This window comes from Macrotis lagotis, chromosome X (assembly GCF_037893015.1).
Source record: "Macrotis lagotis isolate mMagLag1 chromosome X, bilby.v1.9.chrom.fasta, whole genome shotgun sequence".
Classification (NCBI taxonomy): Eukaryota; Metazoa; Chordata; class Mammalia; order Peramelemorphia; family Peramelidae; genus Macrotis; species Macrotis lagotis.
The window spans coordinates 469,139,007-469,162,407 of record NC_133666.1 but is presented as its reverse complement, the minus strand read 5'-3'; the positions used below and the strand labels follow the sequence as shown (position 1 = coordinate 469,162,407).

Below are 23,401 nucleotides of genomic sequence, written 5' to 3'. Positions count from 1 at the left end.
CAAACTCTGAGGTATCTCCTCTCCCCCAGCAGAGTGACTAATTTGACAAAAAAGGATAAATATTGTATGTTGGAGGGGAAAACTGTGACACTAATTCATTGTTGGTAGAGCTGTGAACTGATCCAACCATTTTGGAGAGTAATTTCGAATATGCCCAGATTGCTATAAAACGCTTACATGCCCTTTCATGCAGCAATACATCCAATAAAAGGAAAAAGAACCTATTTGTACAAAAAATAGTTTATGGCTGTTCTTTTTATGGTGACAAAAAATTAGAGATCAAAGGGATATCTTTCATTTGTGAAATTGCTGAAGTCTGTGAGGTATATGACTATAATGGAATATTATTGTCCCATAAGAAGTGAAGAGTAAGATGATTTCAGGAAAAACTCCAAAAAACTTATATGAAATGATGCATAGAGAAGCAAACAGAACCAGAAGAGCATTGTACACCATAAAAGCAATAGTGCTTGATTAAGAACTGTGAATGACTTATCTATTCCCAGCAATATAATGATCCAACACAATCCCAAAGGACTAATGAAGAAGCAGACCATCTGCCTCCAGACAAAGAGTCAATATCGATTGAATATAGATTAAAACATGCTTTATTTAAACTTCTTTCTTTCATATATTTCTTTTATTTGAGTCTTCTTATATACAATGACTGTTAATGGAAATGTTTTTCATAATTGCACATGTATAAGCTATATCTGTTTGCTTACTATCTCAGGGAGGGGACAGGAAAGGGAGGGCAGGATAGGATTTGGAACTCAAAACTTTAAAAAGTGTTTAAAACTTGGGGGAAAATCAATTAAGAGAGAGCAACACCTACCCTTTGAGTTATAGTTAGAGACCTTGTGCCACAAGACCCCATGGGAAACATACCCCAGATAAGGGTAGATCCCTATGGGCAGTCTGTCACTCAGAAAAGGGAAGGCAGAGACTTAGAGCTTATTATCTATCCTCTCTCTCTCTCTCTATGAAAATTTTGACACCCTGAGACAAAATCTCAGTGCCTCAAAACTCAAAGACTATCTTTAAGTATTCCAATTCACATAAGCTGGATCCTCTGGTAAGCACTGCAGATACAAAGAAAAAAAGCAAAAATCACCTTTGCCCTTTAAGAATTTACTCTATAATGGGGGAGAAAACATACATGTTTATGCCAACATAGAAGATAAATATAGAGTAGATGGAAGATGCCCTTAAAAGGACAGTGAGCAAGGGTGGGTGGAAGGGTAGATGGCAAGATAGGAATAAAAAATGGTTCCTCCAAGAAGTTACACTTGAACTTATTTTATAGAAAATCAGATTCCATATTAAACAGAGAAAAGTGGGAAGGGAATGCAGATTTTTAAAAGAAGGTACCAGGAATGAAAATAATTACCATCTCCTGCCACCCCTCTATGAGTAGTAGCCTTCTGCAAAACTCTCATAAAACACTTTCCTCTCTATATGTTCTTTTGCTTCTCATCCTTACACAGACCTGTTTCCTAATGTCAGTTAATGTAATTGGCCAGCGAATGGATTTCTATGCTATGGTTCATGCCTGTTGGCTAATTGCCGTATTGTATCGGCGGCGAAGAAAAGCTATTGCAGAGATTTGGCCAAAGTACTGCTGCTTTCTGGCATGTATCATCACATTCCAGTACTTAGTGTGTATTGGCATACCACCTGCTCCTTGTAGAGGTGAGTAATTACTTCCTGAAGAGTTATTTTGCTTTGATGATAAACTGTTTACAAATAGTTGGTTCTTGGATAGAGAATTGAAGAAGTGTAAAATAGTCATTATATGTTTTTCTTCCTTCCCTCTGTCCTCCCAATCTTCTTTGCAGATTATCCATGGAGATATAAAGGTGCCAGTTTTGACAGCAACATCATAAAGTGGTTATACTTTCCAGATTTCATTGTTCGACCAAACCCAGTCTTTCTTGTCTGTAAGTATTTTAGCCCCAGAACCATATGACCTGCATTGCTAGGTTTCGCTTTTTTACTAGTTATTTATTCTAAAACAGGAAACAACCTTTAAGTAAATTTTCACAAAAAAGTTTCTGTTTAGTGGATCTGGGATATCCAAGAGAAAAATTCTAAAATTAAAACTGTTCTTTTGGGTTTTATCCACTGAATGTTTTTGAGATTCTGGTTTTTACTAACTCTAATGCTTTATCAAAAAACTATCTTAGAATCTTTAATTACTGACTACTGGCATAATTAGCTCTTTTCTATCCTTACTCTTTAATAGTCCTCCAAATCCTTTAGAATATTTTTTTGGTTTTTTTTGCAAGGCAATGGGATTAAGTGACTTACCTAAGGTCACACAGCTAGGCAATTATTATTAAATGTCTGAAGCCCAGATTTGAACTCCAGGGCCGGTGCTCTATCCACTGGGTCACCTAGCTGCTCCTAGAATATTTTTTAACCCCCTACTATTTTGCAGCATCTTTCAATAAATAAGGTTGTATCTTTTAATATCTCAACCAAATTTTGAATGGCTACTATATAGCTGATCCTAGCAGACAAAAATAATCTGAAGTAAGGTAATAAAGGAGAAAATGCTATTCATAGAATGATCTTATTAGCTAATCAGGAAAATGGGGAAGGTATAGATAAATAGACATATGAATATGGATATATATATATATATATATGGAGAATATATATAAATAAATATACTCAAGTGTCCACAAAGTATTTTTAATTAATATTTAACTAATAGTACATTGCATAATTATTGAATTCCTAAATAATCAGGAAGTCACCAAAATAAAATCTATGAATATAAACATTTCTAAAGATGACCTATTATATGAACAAGTGCCTAAGGAATCCAAATTTGTAGCCTTAGGTTAACCTTATCCCCCAAAGAGTTATTTTTCCTGCTTCCTTATTCAGAATGTCCAGAGATTTATTGACCTAGAGTGCTACTTTTATGCAAGTGTATAGTTTCCAAACTATAGAACTACTCTGCCACAAAAGATCCTAGTCAACATAATATGAAGGTAGAATTTTATTATACAAAACATATTCTAAGTGATTTTAGATATGATAGAAAACAGGTAAAGAGCATGGCTTGATGCAATGGAAAGAATGCTGGTTTTTAAGTTAGTGGACCTCTGAATTCCAAACTATCTCTGACACATTGCTTATCTGTATGACCTTGGGCAAGTAACTTCAATTCTGAGTCATAAATTTCCTTAACTATATAATTTGAAATTAGACTAGGCAACACTTAAGCTTCCTCCCAATTCCAGAAACATATATAATCTTTATTCTTCTATGCTCTGGTCCACATCTAACAGACAATACAGATATGGGTGGCTTTGGATTTGTATCCTTGGGGAGAAGATCCTTGGGAAATGTGATCCTAGATCCATTTAAATCTTGTCTTATTATTAACACCAAACATAAAGAGCCATGACTTGGGAACCTGCCTATCATATGTTTTTATGAAAAGATTTTTGCTGCATTCTAGGCAATTGTGAATTAGGGATTACATATACTGAGCAATGCTGGCTTTCTTTCATGACTATGTACAATGTAGCTAACCATAAAAAGTAATGAATAACTCACACTTACCCTCTTACTGTGCTATCTTGCCAGATGACTTCATGTTGCTGCTGTGTGCTTCTTTACAACGGCAGACTTTTGAGGATGAAAACAAAGCTGCAGTACGAATCATGGCTGGGGATAACGTGGAAATCTGTATGAGCCTTGATGCAGCATCTTTTAGCCAACATAACCCAGTGCCAGATTTCATTCACTGTCGGTAAAAATTATTTTTTTCATTTTGGGAGAAATAACTTTGGGGAACGATAATTACTTTCTTCCTTACTATAAATTTAATGTTTACAACAGTGGATAAGATAATTGAAGCCAAATAATAGTCTCTTGGGTTTATAATATGCCTTATGATTACAGATAGAGGCAGTTAGGTGGCACAGTAGATAGAGTATCAGGTCTCCTTAATTCAAATCTAGCCTCAGAACATTTACCACCTCTGTGACCCTGGGCAAGTCACTCAACACTTTTTTGCCTTCACTTTTTCATCTATAAATTGAGATGGAGAAGGAAATGGCAAATCACTCAGGCATCTTTGCCAAGAAAACTCCAAATAGAGTCATAGTCAAGAATGACTAAAAAGCAAGACACAAAATGATTGGAAACAAAAATGTGCTAGAACCAGCTTAGACTGGCTCATGTGAGACCATTTTTAAATTTTAAGTGTGAGTTTTTGCACTATGGAAATTGGCAAACTACAAATCAGACTTGATTAATTGTTTTGTTGATTGTCTAGAATTAAGAAAGTGATGGAGAACATGTTAATAATGCAAATTAAAATTTAAAGTGAATGTACCCTTAATTCACTTTATGGGGGGGAAAGCCAAAAAAAAAAAATCAGTTGTTAAACAATAACAGCACACTGTTAATTAGTAAGCACTTTACATACATTAGCTAATGAGGTCTATGAGCATAAAAGTTCTATGAGATAGGCAGTGCAATTATCATTATTTATATATTTGTTCAGTCATTTCAGAAATGTCTGACTCTTTGTGACACTATTTGGGGTTTTCTTGGCAAAGATGCTGGAGTGGTTCACTATTTCCTTCTCCAGCTCATTTTATAAAATTGGAAACAGAGGTAAGTAGGTGTTAAGTGACCTGTCCAGAGTCATACATGTAGTAAGTGTCTGAAGTTCAATTTGAACTCAGTTCTTCCTGACTCCAGGTTCAGTATGCTCTATCCACTATGGCACATAGTTACTCACATCTTACGGGAATGAAATTGCATGAAGGAGAGAGAAATAACTCACTCAGGTTTATAATCTTGTGGTAGAAATAGACCTCAATAAGGCAAAATGACTCAATGACTTGATAAATTAAATCTGTTCAATGTAATTCTGCCTCTGCTTTGACTCATTTATAATCTTTAACTAGTTTATTAATTCCTTTTTATATCATTTATCCATCTGTAAAATAAGTGTGACAATAAGAAGACAGAAATTGACTGCTCCTGACCTCTGTTATTAGCTTTACTAATGTAATGGAAAGTTGTGTGACCAGACTTTCTCATCATACTTTTTGATAAGAATATATTCTCTCTTGAGAAGTGAGGCCATTATCTGGGCAGAATTTCTTTTATTGGATTCATTTCATCTTGAATAAAAGTATTTTTGGTATAACTTGGAACTTGCACCTGTGGGTGTTTATTTTAGTCACCACAACCCTAGAGAGAACTCTGAACTAGTTTGCAAGTTGAAGGGCCCTTAGGGAAAGTCCTCTTCTTTTTGAGTACCAGTTTCCTTCTATCTAGAATGGCAAAAATAATACTTACTACTTCTTACCTTACTGGACAATTAAATATTTGTTTACTTTTAAAGCACTGTAATGTGTGATTGCTATAGGAATATACTCCAATGGAAAACACTGAGTTAAGATGGTAGACCCATGAGTGAGAACACTCATGTACCTAAATAAAAGTACTCAATCTCAAGACAAACTGACAGAAGCAACAGGAAAAAAAAATTGCTAAGGTTTACTTATAGCAGCTGAAATATTCTTTTAAAAATGCTGCTGATTTTGTCATTATTTACATATTTGTTTTTGCTGAATATTCTAATTGGTTTATCAATTGACCATGTATTGATCATGTGATCTTTTTAACATACTAAGCCATTGCCAGGTCTTATAAAAATTTTCTGCTCAGAGGAATAGAAAAAACACAGCTATAAAAAAAAAAAGAGGAAACATTGCTCTCTACCAAAGCAAGATGGCACCTTTGCAGTTTACAGTCATATTGTCTTAAAGAGTTCCTTATGAGACATTAAGTGATTTACTTAGTGTTATAAAGCCAGTATGAGTTAGAAATCCAGGTTTTTCTATCTTCAAGTCAGCTTTCTATTTTGTCACACTAGCTCTAAACAAAATTTTCTGACCTTACTAATTTTACAGTACCAACCTACAAACTTGCTCTGCCATCTCCATCCTCTCTTGGAGGATTGACAGGGCCTAAATCCCCACTCCCTACAAAGTCCCTCCTTTTCACAAGCTGTTCTCTTCACTGATTGCTGACTAATTGCATTTTCAGGGTGTTGTTAGTGAATGATTATAGTTTAGTGTTACTCTTTCCAGTAGTATCTGCTTTACAATAGGAATTCAAGCTCTCAGCTAAATGATTGAAGATAGGGATTTCAGGCATGAATCAGTGTTTTCTCTATTTAGAAGTCCTGCAAAGTTTATGAGATTTCTGTTTATAGTCCTGGAAAGCAGAATGTACCAAGAAACTTTAGACACATTCCGTATTCCCTTTCAGGAGAGTTTTTAGAGCACCTGTGACTCTCCCAAAATCATCATCAGGGCATTAGAGCACAGAAATAATAGGATAGCTTCCTAATTTGCCATGGCAAAGGGGTTTTCTACTTGAAAAGAAAATTAGATAAAACTGTTTTAGCCATACAAAAGGAAGTTTTCAGACTGTTTCAGTCATTCAAAGGTGAATGGAAGTGTTATTATGATTTTTTCTATGGGCTTTTATAAGAACTATAAGCAATTATTTACCTCTACATTTAGTTCCTAAGAGAACTTGTACAGTAAAAAGAAAATTTTTTTAATCTAGCATTTTTAGATTATCCATCAAAGACTACTTAAAGTATTCTTTTTTAGACCTACAACCAGAGCAAAAGAAAAAGAAGTTACAGAAAACATCATTATAAGCATCCAATTTATTGTGGCTGTTAAGACATATGAATAATAGAAGTCCTTCAGTTGCACAGTCATTAAAATATCTTGAGAGGATAAGAAGTAACTTTGGTTATTTGAGCTAACTACTAAATTTTACTGTTTTATGAAAATTGATGAAAACTTTGTTCACACTAAAATGCTGAATATGCCTTATGGCAGAACTTTGCTGACTATTCTTTCATTGTCCTATGTTTTATTGTTTTGTTTTGTTTTTATGTTGCAGGTCTTACTTGGACATGTACAAAGTGATTATCTTTAGCTATCTCTTCTGGTTTGTTCTTACAATCATCTTCATTACTGGAACCACTAGGATCAGCTTATTCTGCATGGGTTATTTGATGGCCTGTTTCTATTTCCTGCTGTTTGGGGGAAATTTGCTGTTGAAACCCATCAAAAGCATCCTCCGCCTTTGGGACTTGCTGATTGCATACAATGTTTTTGTGATTACAATGAAAAATATACTGTCAGTAAGTGGCACCATTGTAGTTCAGCCCATAACACATTTGTGGTTTAAATGTTAAGAGTAAACAATCCATTCGGTGGTTATTAAAAGCCCCTTGCTGCATCATATTGTTCTCAGAAAAACCCAAGATCTTGTGGCAATTTGTTCAGATACTGCCAACTTAGTGTTACAATGACCATTTGTATTACTTGCTTTTTTGTATTAAATTACTAGAACCTTTTTATATTCTTTTAAGCCAGTCCAAAGTTGTGAAATACATGGAAATACACTTACAGAAATGAAATTTTTCCTTTAAAAAATTCTCAACTGCTACAACTAATGCTATAAGCATACATCTTGTAAAAAAGTGATATTTTCCTATGTATATTATTTCCTTGTCTTTTAGAATGGAAGAGAATCCCTGAATTTAGCAGGTGTGATTTTTTTTTTTAGTTTATAAACATTGATTTTTCTCAGAGAACTATGAGAATATTAGTTCTCTTCCTTATTATATGATGGAAGCAGTCCAGAATAAGCTATTTTAAAAAAAACACCATAAGGACCCTTATATATCATTTGTTGTATGGAATAAGAGAGAAATAGAAACATTGGAAACACCTTGATTTTCAGTATGGGATATCAAGTCAAAAGAAGAAATAGAATAGGCAGTAGCATAGCTTGATAGTTTTCTATATTGATGATATATTTTAATGTTCAGATAGGAAAAATACTAGTCTTAAAATTGAAGGTAAGTATATCTTAAAGATTGGAAAAATTAATTATTTCCTGCAAGTAATGGGAATGATATTCTCCACAAGCTTAAAAACAATCCTCTTATGGACTGAAAGGGTTAATAGCTGTCCAAATAATGAGATTAATTAAAAAAATCAGTTGCTTTGAGGGAGTAGCTTACTCACATGTCAGTATATAACTAATTGAACATTAGAAGGACAATGATGAAGTGATTCTTGGCTTCTCTCCTGACTTCCTTTGCTCCAAACTACTTAAGAATGATCTCACTAGGCAATCTAACTCTAAAACTCATTTGATTTTTTTTGGCACATAGCTTATTATGTTAATGATAAAGAGATCAAAGTCTGTTTAGCTGTTCATACTTTCCTGCATAATTTATTCTATGAATAGACCATAGAAACATTATTTCCATTATTCTTATAAATAATAAAAAGTAATGGCAATACATATTAAGTAGTTTCTTACCACCTAAGGTATTCATTTAGTGAAGATAGTGTGTTGGGGTTAAGTGTGTGAGAGAAAAAGACAGTAAATAATAGGAAAGGGAAAAGGCTATAGAAAACTATTGCATATTAAAGGTACTTAGTGATATGATAGTGAGGAACTGCTGAATCTACAAGGGAAGAAAGCAGACATTCTCACTTAGGTCTCAGAACTGCTTCTAGAAAATCTTGAAAGTAAAGAATACAGAGTGAAAAGTACCATATTTTATTAATCCTACTAATATACTAATATATATATATTTGCTTTTTTACCTCCACCACTCAATTCTTCAATGACTCTATAGGCCACAGACTAATGAGGACCATTTAGCATATTTGTCTAATTTATGGCTTCCCATAATGATACAACAAAAATCTTATCAATTGGGGAAAAAAAGCTTCTGGCAATGAACTTGTTTGTAATTAGCTTGGTGGGTCCTTAAACAACATTAATATAAATTGTCCATGAACTCCTACATAGCCTAGCCTCTCAAGTTTGGTGGAAATTTCCAAAGCTTGTATCCTACTAGAATAACCTTTATGAACCAATCCTGTGTTACCTCCATGCCAAGGTGCACCAATATATTCTCTGGGAGAAGAGAAAGTTACTTTCAAGACCCCTTTGAATTGATAACAGGTCATCATTATTTCATCTCTACTAAGGTTTTCTACTACACAAATGATATCTGAATTGGGTGAGCTTATTCCTAGAAACTAGGAGATTTTGTTTGTCACTATTTTGACTTCAATATCTAATACCAACATTTAAAATATAGACTTCTAGGGAATGCAATTAATTTGTATAGGAGGAAAATTTCTAGACAATTAGAGTTATACAAAATCGATTGAATTGCCTTCTGAAATAATTAGTTCTCTACCATAAAAAAAAAGTCTTTAAATAGAGAATAGGTGGAACCTTGTGGCAAGATGCTGTAGACGGTTTATTAAGTGTATATATGTTCAACTAGATGATCACAAATTCATTCCATCACTACTGCTCCAAAGTTTGACCAGAAATGTTTCAGAAATAAATTATGTAAATGCCTTCTATGTATCTGTTTCAAAGATGAAATAAGATTTATTTCCACTTATCTCACATAGTTTAAAATCACAAATTTCCATTACTGGAAGGGACCTCAGAGGTCATTTAGTCTAATCAGTAACTAGAAAAAAATTCCCCAAACATGTCTACAAAGACTTCTCAGGGAGGGTAACCAGCCTATCTTCTCTAGGTCTTCCCTTTGAAGGCAAAACACTGACAAGCATGTTGATACTTGAGCCAAACTATTATATTACCATTCTCTAGACAAAACATCCTAAGTTATTTCAATTGATCCTCCTATGATATAATTTAATGATATTCAACCTTGTGGTCATCTTCCCCTGAATGCTCTCCAGGTTTCCAATGGCTTTTATAAAATGTTGCATCCTGGACTTAAAACAATTCTGAAGGTGTGATTAAGGCAGAGTACAATGGACCAATTATGTTCCTAGTCACAGATAAAAGGGTCATAGATTCAGAGCTGGAAGAGACCCAGAGGCCTTCTGATCCATACTCATCATTTTATAGATGAGAAAACTAAAATCCAGAAAGTTGAAATGACTTTCCTGGTGTCACACAAACAACAAGTTTTACAGGGGTAGGATAGGTGGGAATGTGCACAAGTTTTCATATGTGGTTTTTCAGTTTTATATGAGGAAAAATTTGTAAACAAGTAGAGCTGTCCAAACATGAAATAAGTAGCTTTCTGAAGTAGTGAGGTCCATTATAACAGGTGCTCAGGGCTCTGTGTTTATAGGCACAGACCTGCACACTATGCTTCTCTTAAATCTAAAATCGCATTTGCTTTTTTTGGTGTACACTATTATAATATCTTATTTAAGCAGTATCCTACTAAAATCCTATTTTTTTTTCAGTTGAACTGACTTTTAGCTATGGCTCTTCAATCTTGTATATTGATTTTTTAATTGAAATCTAAAACTTAAAATTTAACAAGAATAAATGTCAATTATATTGGATTCAGTACAACACTGTAGCCAATTGACATCTTTTTATATGCTAATCTTGTTATCCACTTTGCTGGTTAATTGTCAGATTTACATTATCTGAAAATTTGATAAGCAAACCATCTAGATGGTTCAGTGTGTTAATCCTAGTCAAGCAGACCTGAATTCAAATATGATCTCTGCTCCTTTCTATTTGTGTGACCCTGGGTAAGCTACTTTACCTATATTTGCCTAGGTTTTTCCACATGGGAAATAGAGATAATAATAGCACCTACTTCCAAAGGATCAATTGAGCTAATACTCTTAAAGAGCTTAGAACAGTGCCTATTATATAGTGAGTACTCAGTAAATTTTTTTTTAATCATCATCATTATTATTAATCTTTTCTTGATCTAGGTCACTGGCAAAAATGTAAAACAGCATAAAATCTAACACAGATTTCCCTAGGAAATTCACTGATGAACTCTTTCCAAGTTGATTTTGAACCATTAATTAGGAATCCTATCATATAGCCATATAATAAGTTCTTAATTCACCTAACTAGAAATTAATACATTGTTGATTTTAATGAAAAATAATATAGTAAATTTTATCAAATGCTTTACTAAAATCTAGATAAACTATTTCTGTATCATCCTCCTGATCTATCAGGTTAATATTCTAATTTTTTTCAAGTAAATGATTGTGATCCAGCATGACTTTTTCTGGTGAAATCATCAATCTAGAGAGCAGATCATAGATACATAAGTAAATATAATGCAAAATAAAGATGTTATAAAGGAGTGCTCATAGTATTATGAGAAATTTGAAGCAAGAGATGAAGGGGGATGACAAAAGCCTTCATGAAGTAAATGATACCTGAATTAGGCTTTGAAGGGAGAAGTTTGTCATGATAGTTGATAGGATGACCAAAATCATAGAACCAGGAGAAGATGAGACAAGACCAGGAAATAATAAATTGTTACATTTACTAGAATCAAAACCAGGAAAGGAATATGGAAAAATATTTAAAAGGGATTATTACCCTTGCCTGTAGAGGGCCATAAAGAAACACTTTTTATCACTTCTTTTTTATAAACAGTTATGTTTGTTTTATCTGTGTCAATCAATCTGGTTTCTCTTTCTGAACCATAAAAAAGACTAAACAATGTCTTGGTTTGAGAAAATATATTCTGTTGAGGGAAAAGTTTGCTTTATTTGCCATTTCAAATTCTAACTAATCGCATCAATAAGCTTACAGACTTTGTTTTCTGCAAAGGTGAAAGAGATGTTTGTGAATGATGGTCTCTCTTTGGCCTTCATTTTGTTCTATGGAGCTGAATCTCTTCAGAAAACAGCTATGCCTCCCTCATCAATCTTCCTACACTACAGAGAAATGGGAGTGGGAGTATCTTCCTCTAATTTAATAACATATATTATAAAGTACAATCAGTTGTGATTGAATTCATGAATATTTTGAGGATCCTGACCAATGAATATTTGCTACCAGTGTATAAATCTATGTATTTATTTTTCTCCATTTCTTTTACAGATTGGAGCATGTGGTTACATTGAGACCTTGGTTAAAAACAGATGCTGGTTCATCCAAGCCTTCAGCCTTGCCTGTACAGTCAAAGGCTACAAAATGCGTGAGTATTAAATTATTTTGTGGGGGAGAAGGAATTATGGTGGTAGAAGGCGAGGAGGAATGTCATATTTGTTTATTTGACAGTTTTGTCAACCTAATTTGAAAAATAATACAACGCATCTATTTTTTTTTCTTTGAGATGGAGTATCTAGGCTGGAAGTACAGTGATGATTGAGGGGCCCAATCCTAATATTTTTCAGGACAGAAATTTTAACCTGCTCTATTTTTCCAAATGAAGCTAATTCTTCTCTCCTTAGGGAGAATGGTGATCCCCTGCTGCCAAAGGGTTTGCCATATTGTTGTCAGATTTAGCACAGAAGGCATCTAAATGACATAGGAAGAATATTGATCCTAGGAGACTAATAGTAGAACATATTATTTTCTTTCGGTAAGAAATGGTTAGCTGCAAGAATTATTACTCTCTTTGTCTCAGATGCTATGTTGGTATCTTTCTACTTTTTTAAGATAGAGCACACAGGGAATGTTTATTAGAAAGTGAGTCTTATGTCAAAACAATATATATACCTTTAAATCAACTTAAAAGTTCCTAAAGTTAAAAAAATTAAATAGGCAGAAATAAAAGCACAGATTGATTTCCTAACACAAGTGTGTTATATTATTTAATATATAGAATATATGGAGGCTATATAACTGTAGTATGTGACAGTTAAGATCTTTCATCAAATAAGGTAATAATATATGTAAAGTGCTTTACAAATCCAAAAGTGCTACTTAAATTATGTTTTCCATTATTACTATTGCTACAATTCTCTTTCTCCTAGCAACTTTGATCAAACTTCTAGGCAACTATAGTTCATACTTAGCAAAACCAGATGTGCTTTCAAAAACTGTGGAAAGAACTGCTATAACACACTTCATTTTATAATTATTCTAAGGAGAAACTGTGGATGATGGGTAATTTGGGGACCTTTGTAACATTCGTTCCTCCTCTCTCATCAATCAACCATTCATACATATTCCACAATCCTATTGAAGGAACATTAATTTGAACATCCCCATTAGAACCTCACTGAGACAGTGGCAAAAAAGTCACAGGAAGGGAGTATAACTGGAGTAGAAACTCACCTCCTGATATTATCTTTCCCTCTCTCATCCTACTCAGTGGCCTTCATTTCTTTTGGGGTTTGACAACAATGCTCTAGAACAATGGAGGCATGACCCTAAGGGTTCCATAATTAACCGATCAATCAGAGAATGAGAAGATGAAGCATATCCCATCCCATTTCATCCTCCCTATGCTAGCCAGTGGTAGATCTTCTCTCATTTTTGGCTAAACTCACCTTTATCTCTGCCCTTCTTTTCTCCTTTGTTCAGGTTCCCAACTTCCCCCTTCTATACTAGTCACCCGTCCTCTAGGGAAATTATTCCTAACTACCCAGGAACCCACAGAAACAGTTGTGTGCATGTCATATGTGCATGGAAGCACACTTCCAGCATGGAAACCATCTAGCCTCCCAATCATCTCATGACTGTGAGAGTACCCTTTGTGTTGTGGTTCTAGGATCTCATTTGATTGATTAATCAAAATGGCACAGGATGAACAAGCATGAATGATTTGTAGCATCCACTGTAACTCTTAATACATTATCTTTTTCTATCAAAGCCATCCTTCTTTAGAAATTCCCTATTTCTGTCAAGAGCACCACCACCTTTACAATCATAAATGTTGCCCTCTTTGGTATCATCTTCACTGCAACATTATTCCCATGGAACCTATCAGTTGCCAAATTATCATTTCTACCAGCACAATATTTCTTTGATATAATCCCTTCTCTTTACTCATAACTACAACCCTAGTTCAAACCTTCATCATCTTTCGCCAAGATTATTTAATAGACTACATTAGTCTCCATCCCTCAAGGATCTCACAATACAGTCATCTTCCACATAGTTGCCAATGTGATTTTTTAAAATTACAAGTCTTAACATACCACATTTATATGCCATGCTATTCAGCAACCTTCACTGGTTTCCTTTTAACTCCAGAATCAAATATAATACATTCTAATTTTAATTTCCATTTAGGTAAGTTTATTATATGTAATTATTACTATAGAAGTAGATGCATATAATTTATAGCTAAGTGAATATACATATATATATATATATGTTATGAGCATGCACTACATTTTTTTATTGATAGTTTTGCACAATCAAAAAAGTTTAAAAGCTCCTGTTCCAGCACAATTAGACCATCATTATTTAGTTATTAAAAGGGAAAGAGAATGATTCACATCTGTAGAATTTTAAAAAAGTCTCTGATAAATTGTAAAGGGATAAGACATTTAGAAGTTATGATTAAAGTAATAGCAGGATTAATTTAAAATAAGGTGGATGTACAATTGTATCACATTTCTAAAGAGCCAGAAAATATTTTTTATTTGCTCTACTGTGATTTCCCAAGTGTAATTGAGTCTATGGCATAAAAATTATTTTAAAAAAATATTATAACTATGTTCATTCTAACATGGACTTTCTTGGTTTTGCTCTCATAGCTCTTGATGATAAGGATTGTAAACTGCCGAGTGGTGAAGCCGGGATTATCTGGGACAGTATATGTTTTGCATTCCTTTTACTACAAAGAAGAGTTTTCATGAGTTACTATTTCCTTCATGTGGTTGCTGACATAAAAGCTTCACAAATCTTGGCATCAAGGTAAATGCCAACCTAAAACTCATCCCTAGTAGTGATATATCATTGTATAAAGGCAGCTAGGGAATTTAGTAGATAGAGTGCCAGCCCTGGAGTCAGAAGAACCTAACTCCACCCTCAGCACTTGACTTACTAGTTGTGTGATCTTTGGCAAATCATTTAAGCCTGATTGCCTTGCATTCAGGACTATCTCCAGTAGTCCTGATTCATATCTGGTCCCTGGACTCAGATGGCTCTGGAGCTCTGGAGGAGAAAATGAGGCTGTGACTTAGCTCAGCACCTCCTCACCAAATCCAACTCATTTACTTGTCATGGCCTCATCTCCCTGATGCCATGTTCTTTTTTGAGAATGAAGTACAAACATCAGAAAAGATAAATTAATCTTATTTAACAAGCATTGATTAAGTACCTACAATGCATCAGAAACCAAGAGAGAGAATATAAAGAGAAGAAAGAAAAAGATGGAACCATTGCAAATACTTGCCCTTGGTAGATGGGAAGAGGATGTTGTTCTAGCACAGGATACTGAAAAAGAGCAGTCAACTGAGTCATGAAAGCCAAGTGAAATGAGGTTATCCCAGAGAAGAGAGTGCTTGACAGCATCAGAAGCTGTAGAAAGGTCAAGAAGGAGGAGGATGACAAAAGACCTTTGTGTTGAATAGTGGAGAGAATTTTGATAAATTTTGAAAGAGCAGTTTCATTCAAGTGGTTGGTTCAGAAGCCAGATGGCAAGGAATTGAGAAGGGGGAGTGAGGTGAAATGGAAGCAATTAATATAAACATCATTTTCTGTGAGTTTTGCTTTGGAAAGGAGATCAGTTATATAGGTCTATGACTTGAAGGAATGCCAGGGTCATGTAAAGATATTTTAATGGTGAGGAGATACACTTTTGATAAATTGCCAATGAAGGGGTGAATGGATCAGAAGATATTGAAGATTAAAGGATGAGGATGAGATAGAAACAGTTTCCCAGGTGAAACAGAGGGGATGCTATCAAGAACCTTAACTGAGGGGTTGGACTTGGCAAATAGATTTACATTTTTACTGAAAACAGTAACAAAGAAGATGAAAATAAATAATGGTAGAGAAATATATGACTTGTGAATTATAGAAGAGGGAACTTGTGATGAATGACTTGATCTGTATATTATATACTATTATTACTGAAAATTATGTAGTTCCATATACTTCATACCTGTAATCTTCTTTATTTTTTTCTTTTCTGCCTTACTATTTTTATCTTCTTGTCTTTTCCCATTTTCCCACTATTTGTATTCCTTTCTCCTTGGAACTTTCCATTACACTTCTCGACAATTTCTCCCTCCTGATATGATGGTGTTGGGGTTAGGAAGACCAAAAGAGAAAGATAAAAAAGATGTATTTGGGATTTGTGGGGTACTATGTACACCTTATAGTAAACATACACACACACACACATACACACACACACACACACACACACACACACACACACACACACACACACACAAACACATCTCTTAAAGCTCATATCACCAGGCAGAGATACTTTCATTTCTGTCTTATCTACAACTCCTTCCTTTAGGGCTCTGATTTAAACATAAGACCATTGATTTAGTACTAGAAGAAACCTTTGCATTCATGAAGTTCAAACTCCTCATTTTACAGGGCTCATGTGGCTAATAAGTGGCTAAGGCAAGACTCACCTCAAGTCTAGCTCTGCCCATTTTACAAAGTGCTTTCCACTTTCTGAGCTCATTATCTAATTCATTTCTGGGTGTGCTGAACATATTAGACAGAATAAAGTTTGGTGAATTACATTTTCCTTAGGATGCAACTCAGATTTGCTGACTTGGAGCAATATCTTAAAGTATATTTAATCTACTGATAGACATATATTAGTCAACCAGTGGTACATCAGTTTAATGAGAAAGTGAAATCCCTTTTATTCTAAAACTGTTGACATCTCCCAGTAAAAGTATATCAAGGCAAGTTTCAAGAGACAATGGTCTTTAGAATCAGAAAATCTTTAGCATCTGAAAGTAAAATTGAAGTAAAAATTGTTATCTTTATACTAGATGTATAGATCACTGGTCCTAAAGACAAGATGTAAGAATAAATCTGAGTTCAGTCACTTAACTAGCTTTCTGACCCTGGGCATGTCAATTAACTTCTGTCTGTCCAAGTTTCTGCAACTGATGTACCTGCCTCACAAGATTATTATTAGGATCAAATTTTCCCTTCCCCTTTCCATACATAGGCAGACACATGTAAGTAACCTGCTCAAAAACAGTAGTAGATTGTGCCCCCTTTGAAACAGTCTAAAAGTATTTATATCAGTATTATTCACTAAGTACAGGGGAAAAAAGAAAATCTATGTATAAAGTCATATACCGTTTTCTTCCAATCCAGAAAAGCAATTTCAGTAAACTGTTAAAAAAAAAACCCCAAAACAGATATGACTTGCCAAAAGTCAAGGCTTCATTTTTTAGACCCATTTCCCCTCTATCTGCAGTGGTTTATAATCCTTGATATTTTATTTTCTTGGAAGGATAAACATAAGTTTCTAATTTATCTTGTTTATTTCTGAACTTTCATTCAGAGGTGCTGAACTTTTCCAGGCTACAATTGTAAAGGCTGTAAAAGCAAGAATGGAAGAAGAGAAAAAATCAATGGACCAGCTGAAGAGACAGTATGGATGCTTCCTTTCTATTTTTCTTTCCTTCTTATTTTCTGGTTCTGATGATGGACCAGCACAACAGTACACTCAAAGGGAGATCAGGCTGTCTCAGTTCAGACTCTAACTATCCTAATTGGATGGGGGGCAACTAGGTAGTGTATCAGCTCTAGAGTCAGGAGGACCTGAGTTCCTCAAATTTCACCTCAGACACTTTATACTTAAAAACTGTGTGATCTTAAGCAAGTCACTTAACCCCATTACCTCATCAAAAAAAAACAAACCAAAGCAAAAAAAAAAAAAAACCAAACCCAAGTGGATGAACTTTGAAACTTGCCAGGAAGCTTTCTATATAATTTTAAGTTCCATGGTTGATGTCTAGGCCTTATTAATGCTCTACTATTCATAATCTGTTTGGTAAACTCAATGGATGGGACGATCTTAGAATGTTAGAGAAGGAAAGAGTATTAGAGGTCATATATTGCAATCCCCTTTACTTTAAAGATGAACATACTGATGCTTACGAATACTAGATGATTTGTGGAAGGCTGACTCATGAGATGATACAAGAAGTCACCTGTCTTCCCAATGGGGTTATGAAATTTTTGTTCTATAAAGCCAATGGGTAGTACTTTCATAGGGCAGACTTTTTATCAGTGAAATCTTTAAAATTTGGTGATATGATAGAATATCATCTGAATAAAACTGACAAAAAGGTTCTGTTTCCCCAGCTTTTCCATTCAGGCTAGGAAAAAAAATGTCAAGGATCATCAGGAAAATACTTGAGTATCAAATGAAATGGCCCTTACATGAGATCATTCTAGTGAGAAAAACCCCTTTCTACTCAGACTTCACATCTAGTTAAAAATTATTTCCCTTACTTCCTCTTTTTGTTAACATTCCAGATCATTCCATAAAAATCTATTGTTTTGGGGTGGCTAGGTGGCACACTAACTAACCCTGGAGTCAGGAGGACCTGAGTTCAAATCTAGCCTTAAACACTTAATAATTACCTAGCTGTTTGACCTTGGGCAAGTCATTTAACCCTATTACCTTGTTTGATATTGACAGTATATCATGTGAAGGCACTTGAAAATAATAAATCACTATAATTTCCAAGTAATAGTAGTATTGTTATTTTTGTGATTGCTGCAATTATTATTGCCTTTCTACTTTCTTATTATCTTTAAAATTGATTTTTATATTTATCAAATTTGGAGCAAATTATTTCAGAATGTGTTTCTTTTATCTTAAAAGTGAACAATGTTGTCATCACTCCCCTTAGTAAAGAAAACAATGCATCTGAAAATATTTGTCATTGAGACTCTTGAGACCAGTTGTCCATTTGTTTCAGAATTCAGAATTCATAATCTGAATAATATTTAGCTCTTTTAATTCCATTATACCCCGACATACTCTCTAAGATTATAAATTGATGAAAATGTGCTGATCTGTATCAGTAGTCAAAGTTCTCAAAGGAACTTTTACTAATACAATTACAGGTCTTGGTTCTTCAACAATCATTATACACTCAGAGTAGAAAATAGTATTTCTGAATGCAGTAAAATTCAACAGGCTTTTAAATAAAGAACCTGTTGATTTTGACTGCATTCAGAAATATCATTATCTAAATCAAAGACATTAGTACACTAGAAACTTAAGACTATAACCTGATTAACATTTACTTTTATTAGAATGGACCGCATCAAAGCCAGACAACAGAAATACAAAAAGGGGAAAGAGAGAATGCTGAGTTTGACTCAAGAGTCAGGTGAAGGACAGAGTCTTCAAAGAGTCTCTGAAGAGGATGATGAAAGTATGTCAAACCTTTTTCTTGCCATTTAGTTACTTTGAAGTTGAATCACATACAATATTTGGAAATCAGTAAGGTTGTGAAGAAAAGATTTCTCTCAGTCCTAACATTGATAGTATATTTTAATGCAAGTTTTGCCTTTCAATATTAAATGAATGTCAGGATGTATTAAAATGAAGCACTAATTTTAGACTGTCCATTAGGTCAGCTGGGGCAAGTCAAAACCTAGATATTTTTGGCTCAAGAGTCAGTGTGCTTTGAGAAAGACACACACACACACACACACACACACACACACACACACACACACACACACACACACAAACTTTATTTTAGCCTCTAGACTTTTGGAGGGGAAGGAATCAAATCACAGAGAGCCAATTGATTTGGAAAGAGAAGTAGTAATGTATTCAAATTTCTTGAATTTCCTCTGGTTTTTATAAACTCTCTAAAATATACAAATCATGTACATGTCTTGTTTACTTACACCTAATGTCAGAATCTAAATTGTGGATTGCTGGTATTTCCAGTGTAATTTACCTTGCAAAATATATTATTGTAGCTAACTTGATTACAGTTTGAAATATACTTTTTATAGGACTTTTCTTTTGGCATGATTTTCAGTTGGGGAGGAATTGAAGTAAAGAAACATGGTATTTGTCTTCTAGATGATAGTTTCCATTAGTCACTAATAAATTAGCATTTTTTCTTTAGAACTATTACTATCTTAGATAAATTTTAATTAATTGGCATATCTATATCTCTTTAAACTTTATTTGTTTTGTTTTAGTTCTATGGAATATTTATTGGTACCTAGTATATGGTGAAATGATTTTTCAATTTATTTTTTGTCTCAATATGCTAGCTTGCAGAGGAATAGATGAAAATACAGAGTATTTTAAAATAAAAGTTAGCCAATTTCTTTTGGGATTCAAATGTGACCCATGACCACTTTTCAGACTATACAGTTTCCTTTTCCTGACCCTTTAATGTGCTCTTAAAGTTTAGCTAGATTTGACAATAATTGAATTGTTAAATCATGGTGTTCAAAGCTTGTTTTCTCATTTTGTAAGAATTAATGTCTGGACATATTTTATTTTAGGAGAAGCAGACAAACAGAAAGCCAAGGGCAAAAAAAAGCAGTGGTGGCGGCCTTGGGTTGATCATGCTTCCAGTAGGTTTTCTCGATCCTCTTACAGTTTCATCGATTTTAACCCTTATATCCTTGACCAGAATTCAGGCATTCCCATGACTTGTTTGTTCCATGCATGGTTTAATCATTGTGACTTGATAAGGGACCTGAGTGTAGAAACTTACTATTACAAAGGTCCCTGTGCACTTGTGTACAGGTAACTGGATAGGTATGGATATTCTGTGATCATATACAATATTTACCAGAGAAAGCTAAAACTAAACTAGCCTATCCTTGAACACAATCTGTGGGTTATTAAAAGAAGACAAATAACTATTATCCAGTGCTGAAGTTCAGAACACTGACCCAGCTTAGCCACTGATATATCATTTTATCTATGGCACCTAGATTGGAAATGAGTTAGAAATGATCTTTGCAAATATCAAACAGATATTTGCAAATATTTTATGACCCTCTTTATAATAAAGTAACACATTATAACAATGAATGTCTTCCTCCCTTATAAATCTCAGAGTTTTAATTTGATTTGCATCTAAGGTTATTTACATTTTTAGTAAATAGATAAATGTGAAAGTAAGAGATGAAGACAATGTATTTTCCTTCTCATTTTCTTATCCTTTTCAAAAAGTTCCCAATACTAGATCTCTAAATTCCACCCTGGTATGTATTATTACATCCTCTTAGAAGTCTATTGTTCAGTTATGAGAAAGAGGAACCAAAGATAAGAAAGTCCTTCTGAAAAGCAGAATTTGAGAGTCACACAGAATGTAAAAACTTCACCATAAAAAATATGACATTAGAAATAAATTCATCTAATAAATGCCTTGTTTGTTTTAATTAATGTCATTTGCCATTTGTTTATGTCACAACGATGAAATAGTACAATCATTTCTATCTAGAGTTATTCATTTGATTTGTATGAGGGGTTTCTTCAACAACTATGTGACTTGGCTGTGCTGCCATGGCTGAAACAGACTGGAATGACAGATTTTATCAATCTGCTCCATCAGAGTCCATCTCTAAAGCTGTATTACCACCCAGAAAAGACCTGGGTAGTCAGCTTGTACGATATTGACCTGTCAAACTGGACTTGAATCAAATTTCACTCAATAAGCCTTTCAAAATCTGAAGTCCATAGTTTCTCCTTAAGTATATAAAATTGACTTTAGTCTTTCTTGCCTATGACATAATTTCCTAAAACCAACCAGGTACATTTCCTGATACATTTTCAACAAATTATATAACATTTTAGGACATAGTGTTGACTAAGCATTACAAAGTTTTAATTCCAACATAAAGAAAGTCTAATGCTTTGCCAACAAATTTATTTATTCCTCTGGATAAAGTTGATATATACATACATATATATATATATATATATATATATATATATATATGTTCCCTTATATTATACATCCTGTGTGACCATGTTATTTCTACACTGACAGATATTCATGTCAAGCTTTTAAAGTACACTGTATGTCCATTTCTATCAAGTCACAAGTAAACTGTGCCTATCTTTCTGTTTCTAAAGGGCATATTGCTACTTTAGAGAGACTTATCCTTTTTCAAAAATATTTATCTAATCAACCATATTATATCGTCACCTGAGGTAAAGTCTCATGCCATTTTAATGTGGTACTATTTCTTTTTTATTTAAAACTGGTATTTTGGAAGGAATTGGATAATGTCTTTATTAATCATGACACTAGTCGTTAGTACATTCAAGAATTTCCAGTATAAAGGTTATTATTGACTTTGGGTTTTCTGATTCATTTTACTCTCATTATATCATGTTTTTGGACACTGGTCTTAAACCAAATGTGCATCATTATAATACCTTATGGTGCAATAATGCAGAAGTTTGTGTGATTCATAGTTTGGAACCAGATGCTAACTGTAATTTTACAAGTTCCCTGCCAAGTGCTTTTCCTCTTAATGTCTGCCAAAATACATTAGTAGCATCTTTCTAATAAAAAAGACAAAATTTTAGCATACAATAGGTTATAGGACTGTACTATTTTGAAGGTATATTATTGAGATTCACTGTTGTGATGTGTTTGGTTACTAGACTTGTTTGTTAGTGCAATTTTATTAGCATGAGTGCTTCTGAATTAGCAGTATATAAATCTATGGGAGTAAATAATAATGACCAGTAGAATGCTATTCCCATATTAAAAAAAAGCATGATTGGAAATAATTTTAATCTAGGTCTTAATCAAATGTTCCCAGTTCCATATCTATGTGTGCACATAAGGTTGCATTATTGCTGTTCAATCATACCTTCCCTTTCTGTATTTCATATCTCCATATCATTTATTTCCTTCTTAAAGAATCATTTATCAACTTTGTCTGGCATAGTTCAATACTCACATTGTTAAATAGATTTATCAATTGCCAGGTTTGTGGAGATGTGAATAATAGGGCTGTAAAGGGACTCATGAAAGGGAAGCATTGTAGAACAAGGGACTCACTGAGGTAATCTTATCACCACAGTCCTTACAGTAGCACAGCATGCACATTAGGGGGAGGATTATCTGAAATACTGAGCTAGAAATATTAATAGAATTTTGTGCATTAAAGGGACTTAGAAATCATCTAATCTAACTCTTTATATGATCATGAAATATATATGTATATTCATATACATATTTATAATGCTTATGATTGATTTTTAAAATATCACCAAATAAATAAATTGGTTTTTTTCCCATTTTAATTTGTTTTCTACTCTAGTGATCATTTTAGAAGACCATATAAGACTCGATTTTTGACTTTTGAGTGGTGGTGGAGGTTTGGGAAAATACTATCATGAATACTAATTCATAAAATTTAGTGAAATTTATAAAAATCATCTCTGAATGTTCCCTGTTGAGCCTAATGCAAATAATTTTCTCCTAAAATATATCAAAACTCTGTGTTCATTTGTCCCACAGAATACAGAAAACATTTTAGGAGGTATGATTGAATAAAATTTAAGCTGTTGTTGATTTTAGAGCCTATAATGAGGGTAAAATGTTGACTCATATATTACTCTGAATTTTTCCCAACTGAA

General features: G+C 33.8%; 1 protein-coding gene across 4 annotated transcripts in view; it reads left to right on the top strand.

Moving 5' to 3' along the window:
• Positions 1–23,401, top strand: part of PIEZO2 (piezo type mechanosensitive ion channel component 2) — a 532,098-nt gene that overhangs the window by 423,850 nt on the left and 84,847 nt on the right. For all 4 annotated transcript variants that reach the window (XM_074205559.1, XM_074205560.1, XM_074205561.1 and 1 more), the window contains exons 23-31: positions 1,488–1,692; positions 1,839–1,940; positions 3,604–3,769; positions 6,964–7,207; positions 11,956–12,052; positions 14,568–14,727; positions 17,306–17,395; positions 19,075–19,196; positions 20,296–20,367. In XM_074205559.1, the coding sequence (XP_074061660.1) occupies positions 1,488–1,692; positions 1,839–1,940; positions 3,604–3,769; positions 6,964–7,207; positions 11,956–12,052; positions 14,568–14,727; positions 17,306–17,395; positions 19,075–19,196; positions 20,296–20,367 (1,258 nt within the window). The remainder of the gene's footprint in view (positions 1–1,487; positions 1,693–1,838; positions 1,941–3,603; positions 3,770–6,963; positions 7,208–11,955; positions 12,053–14,567; positions 14,728–17,305; positions 17,396–19,074; positions 19,197–20,295; positions 20,368–23,401) is intronic.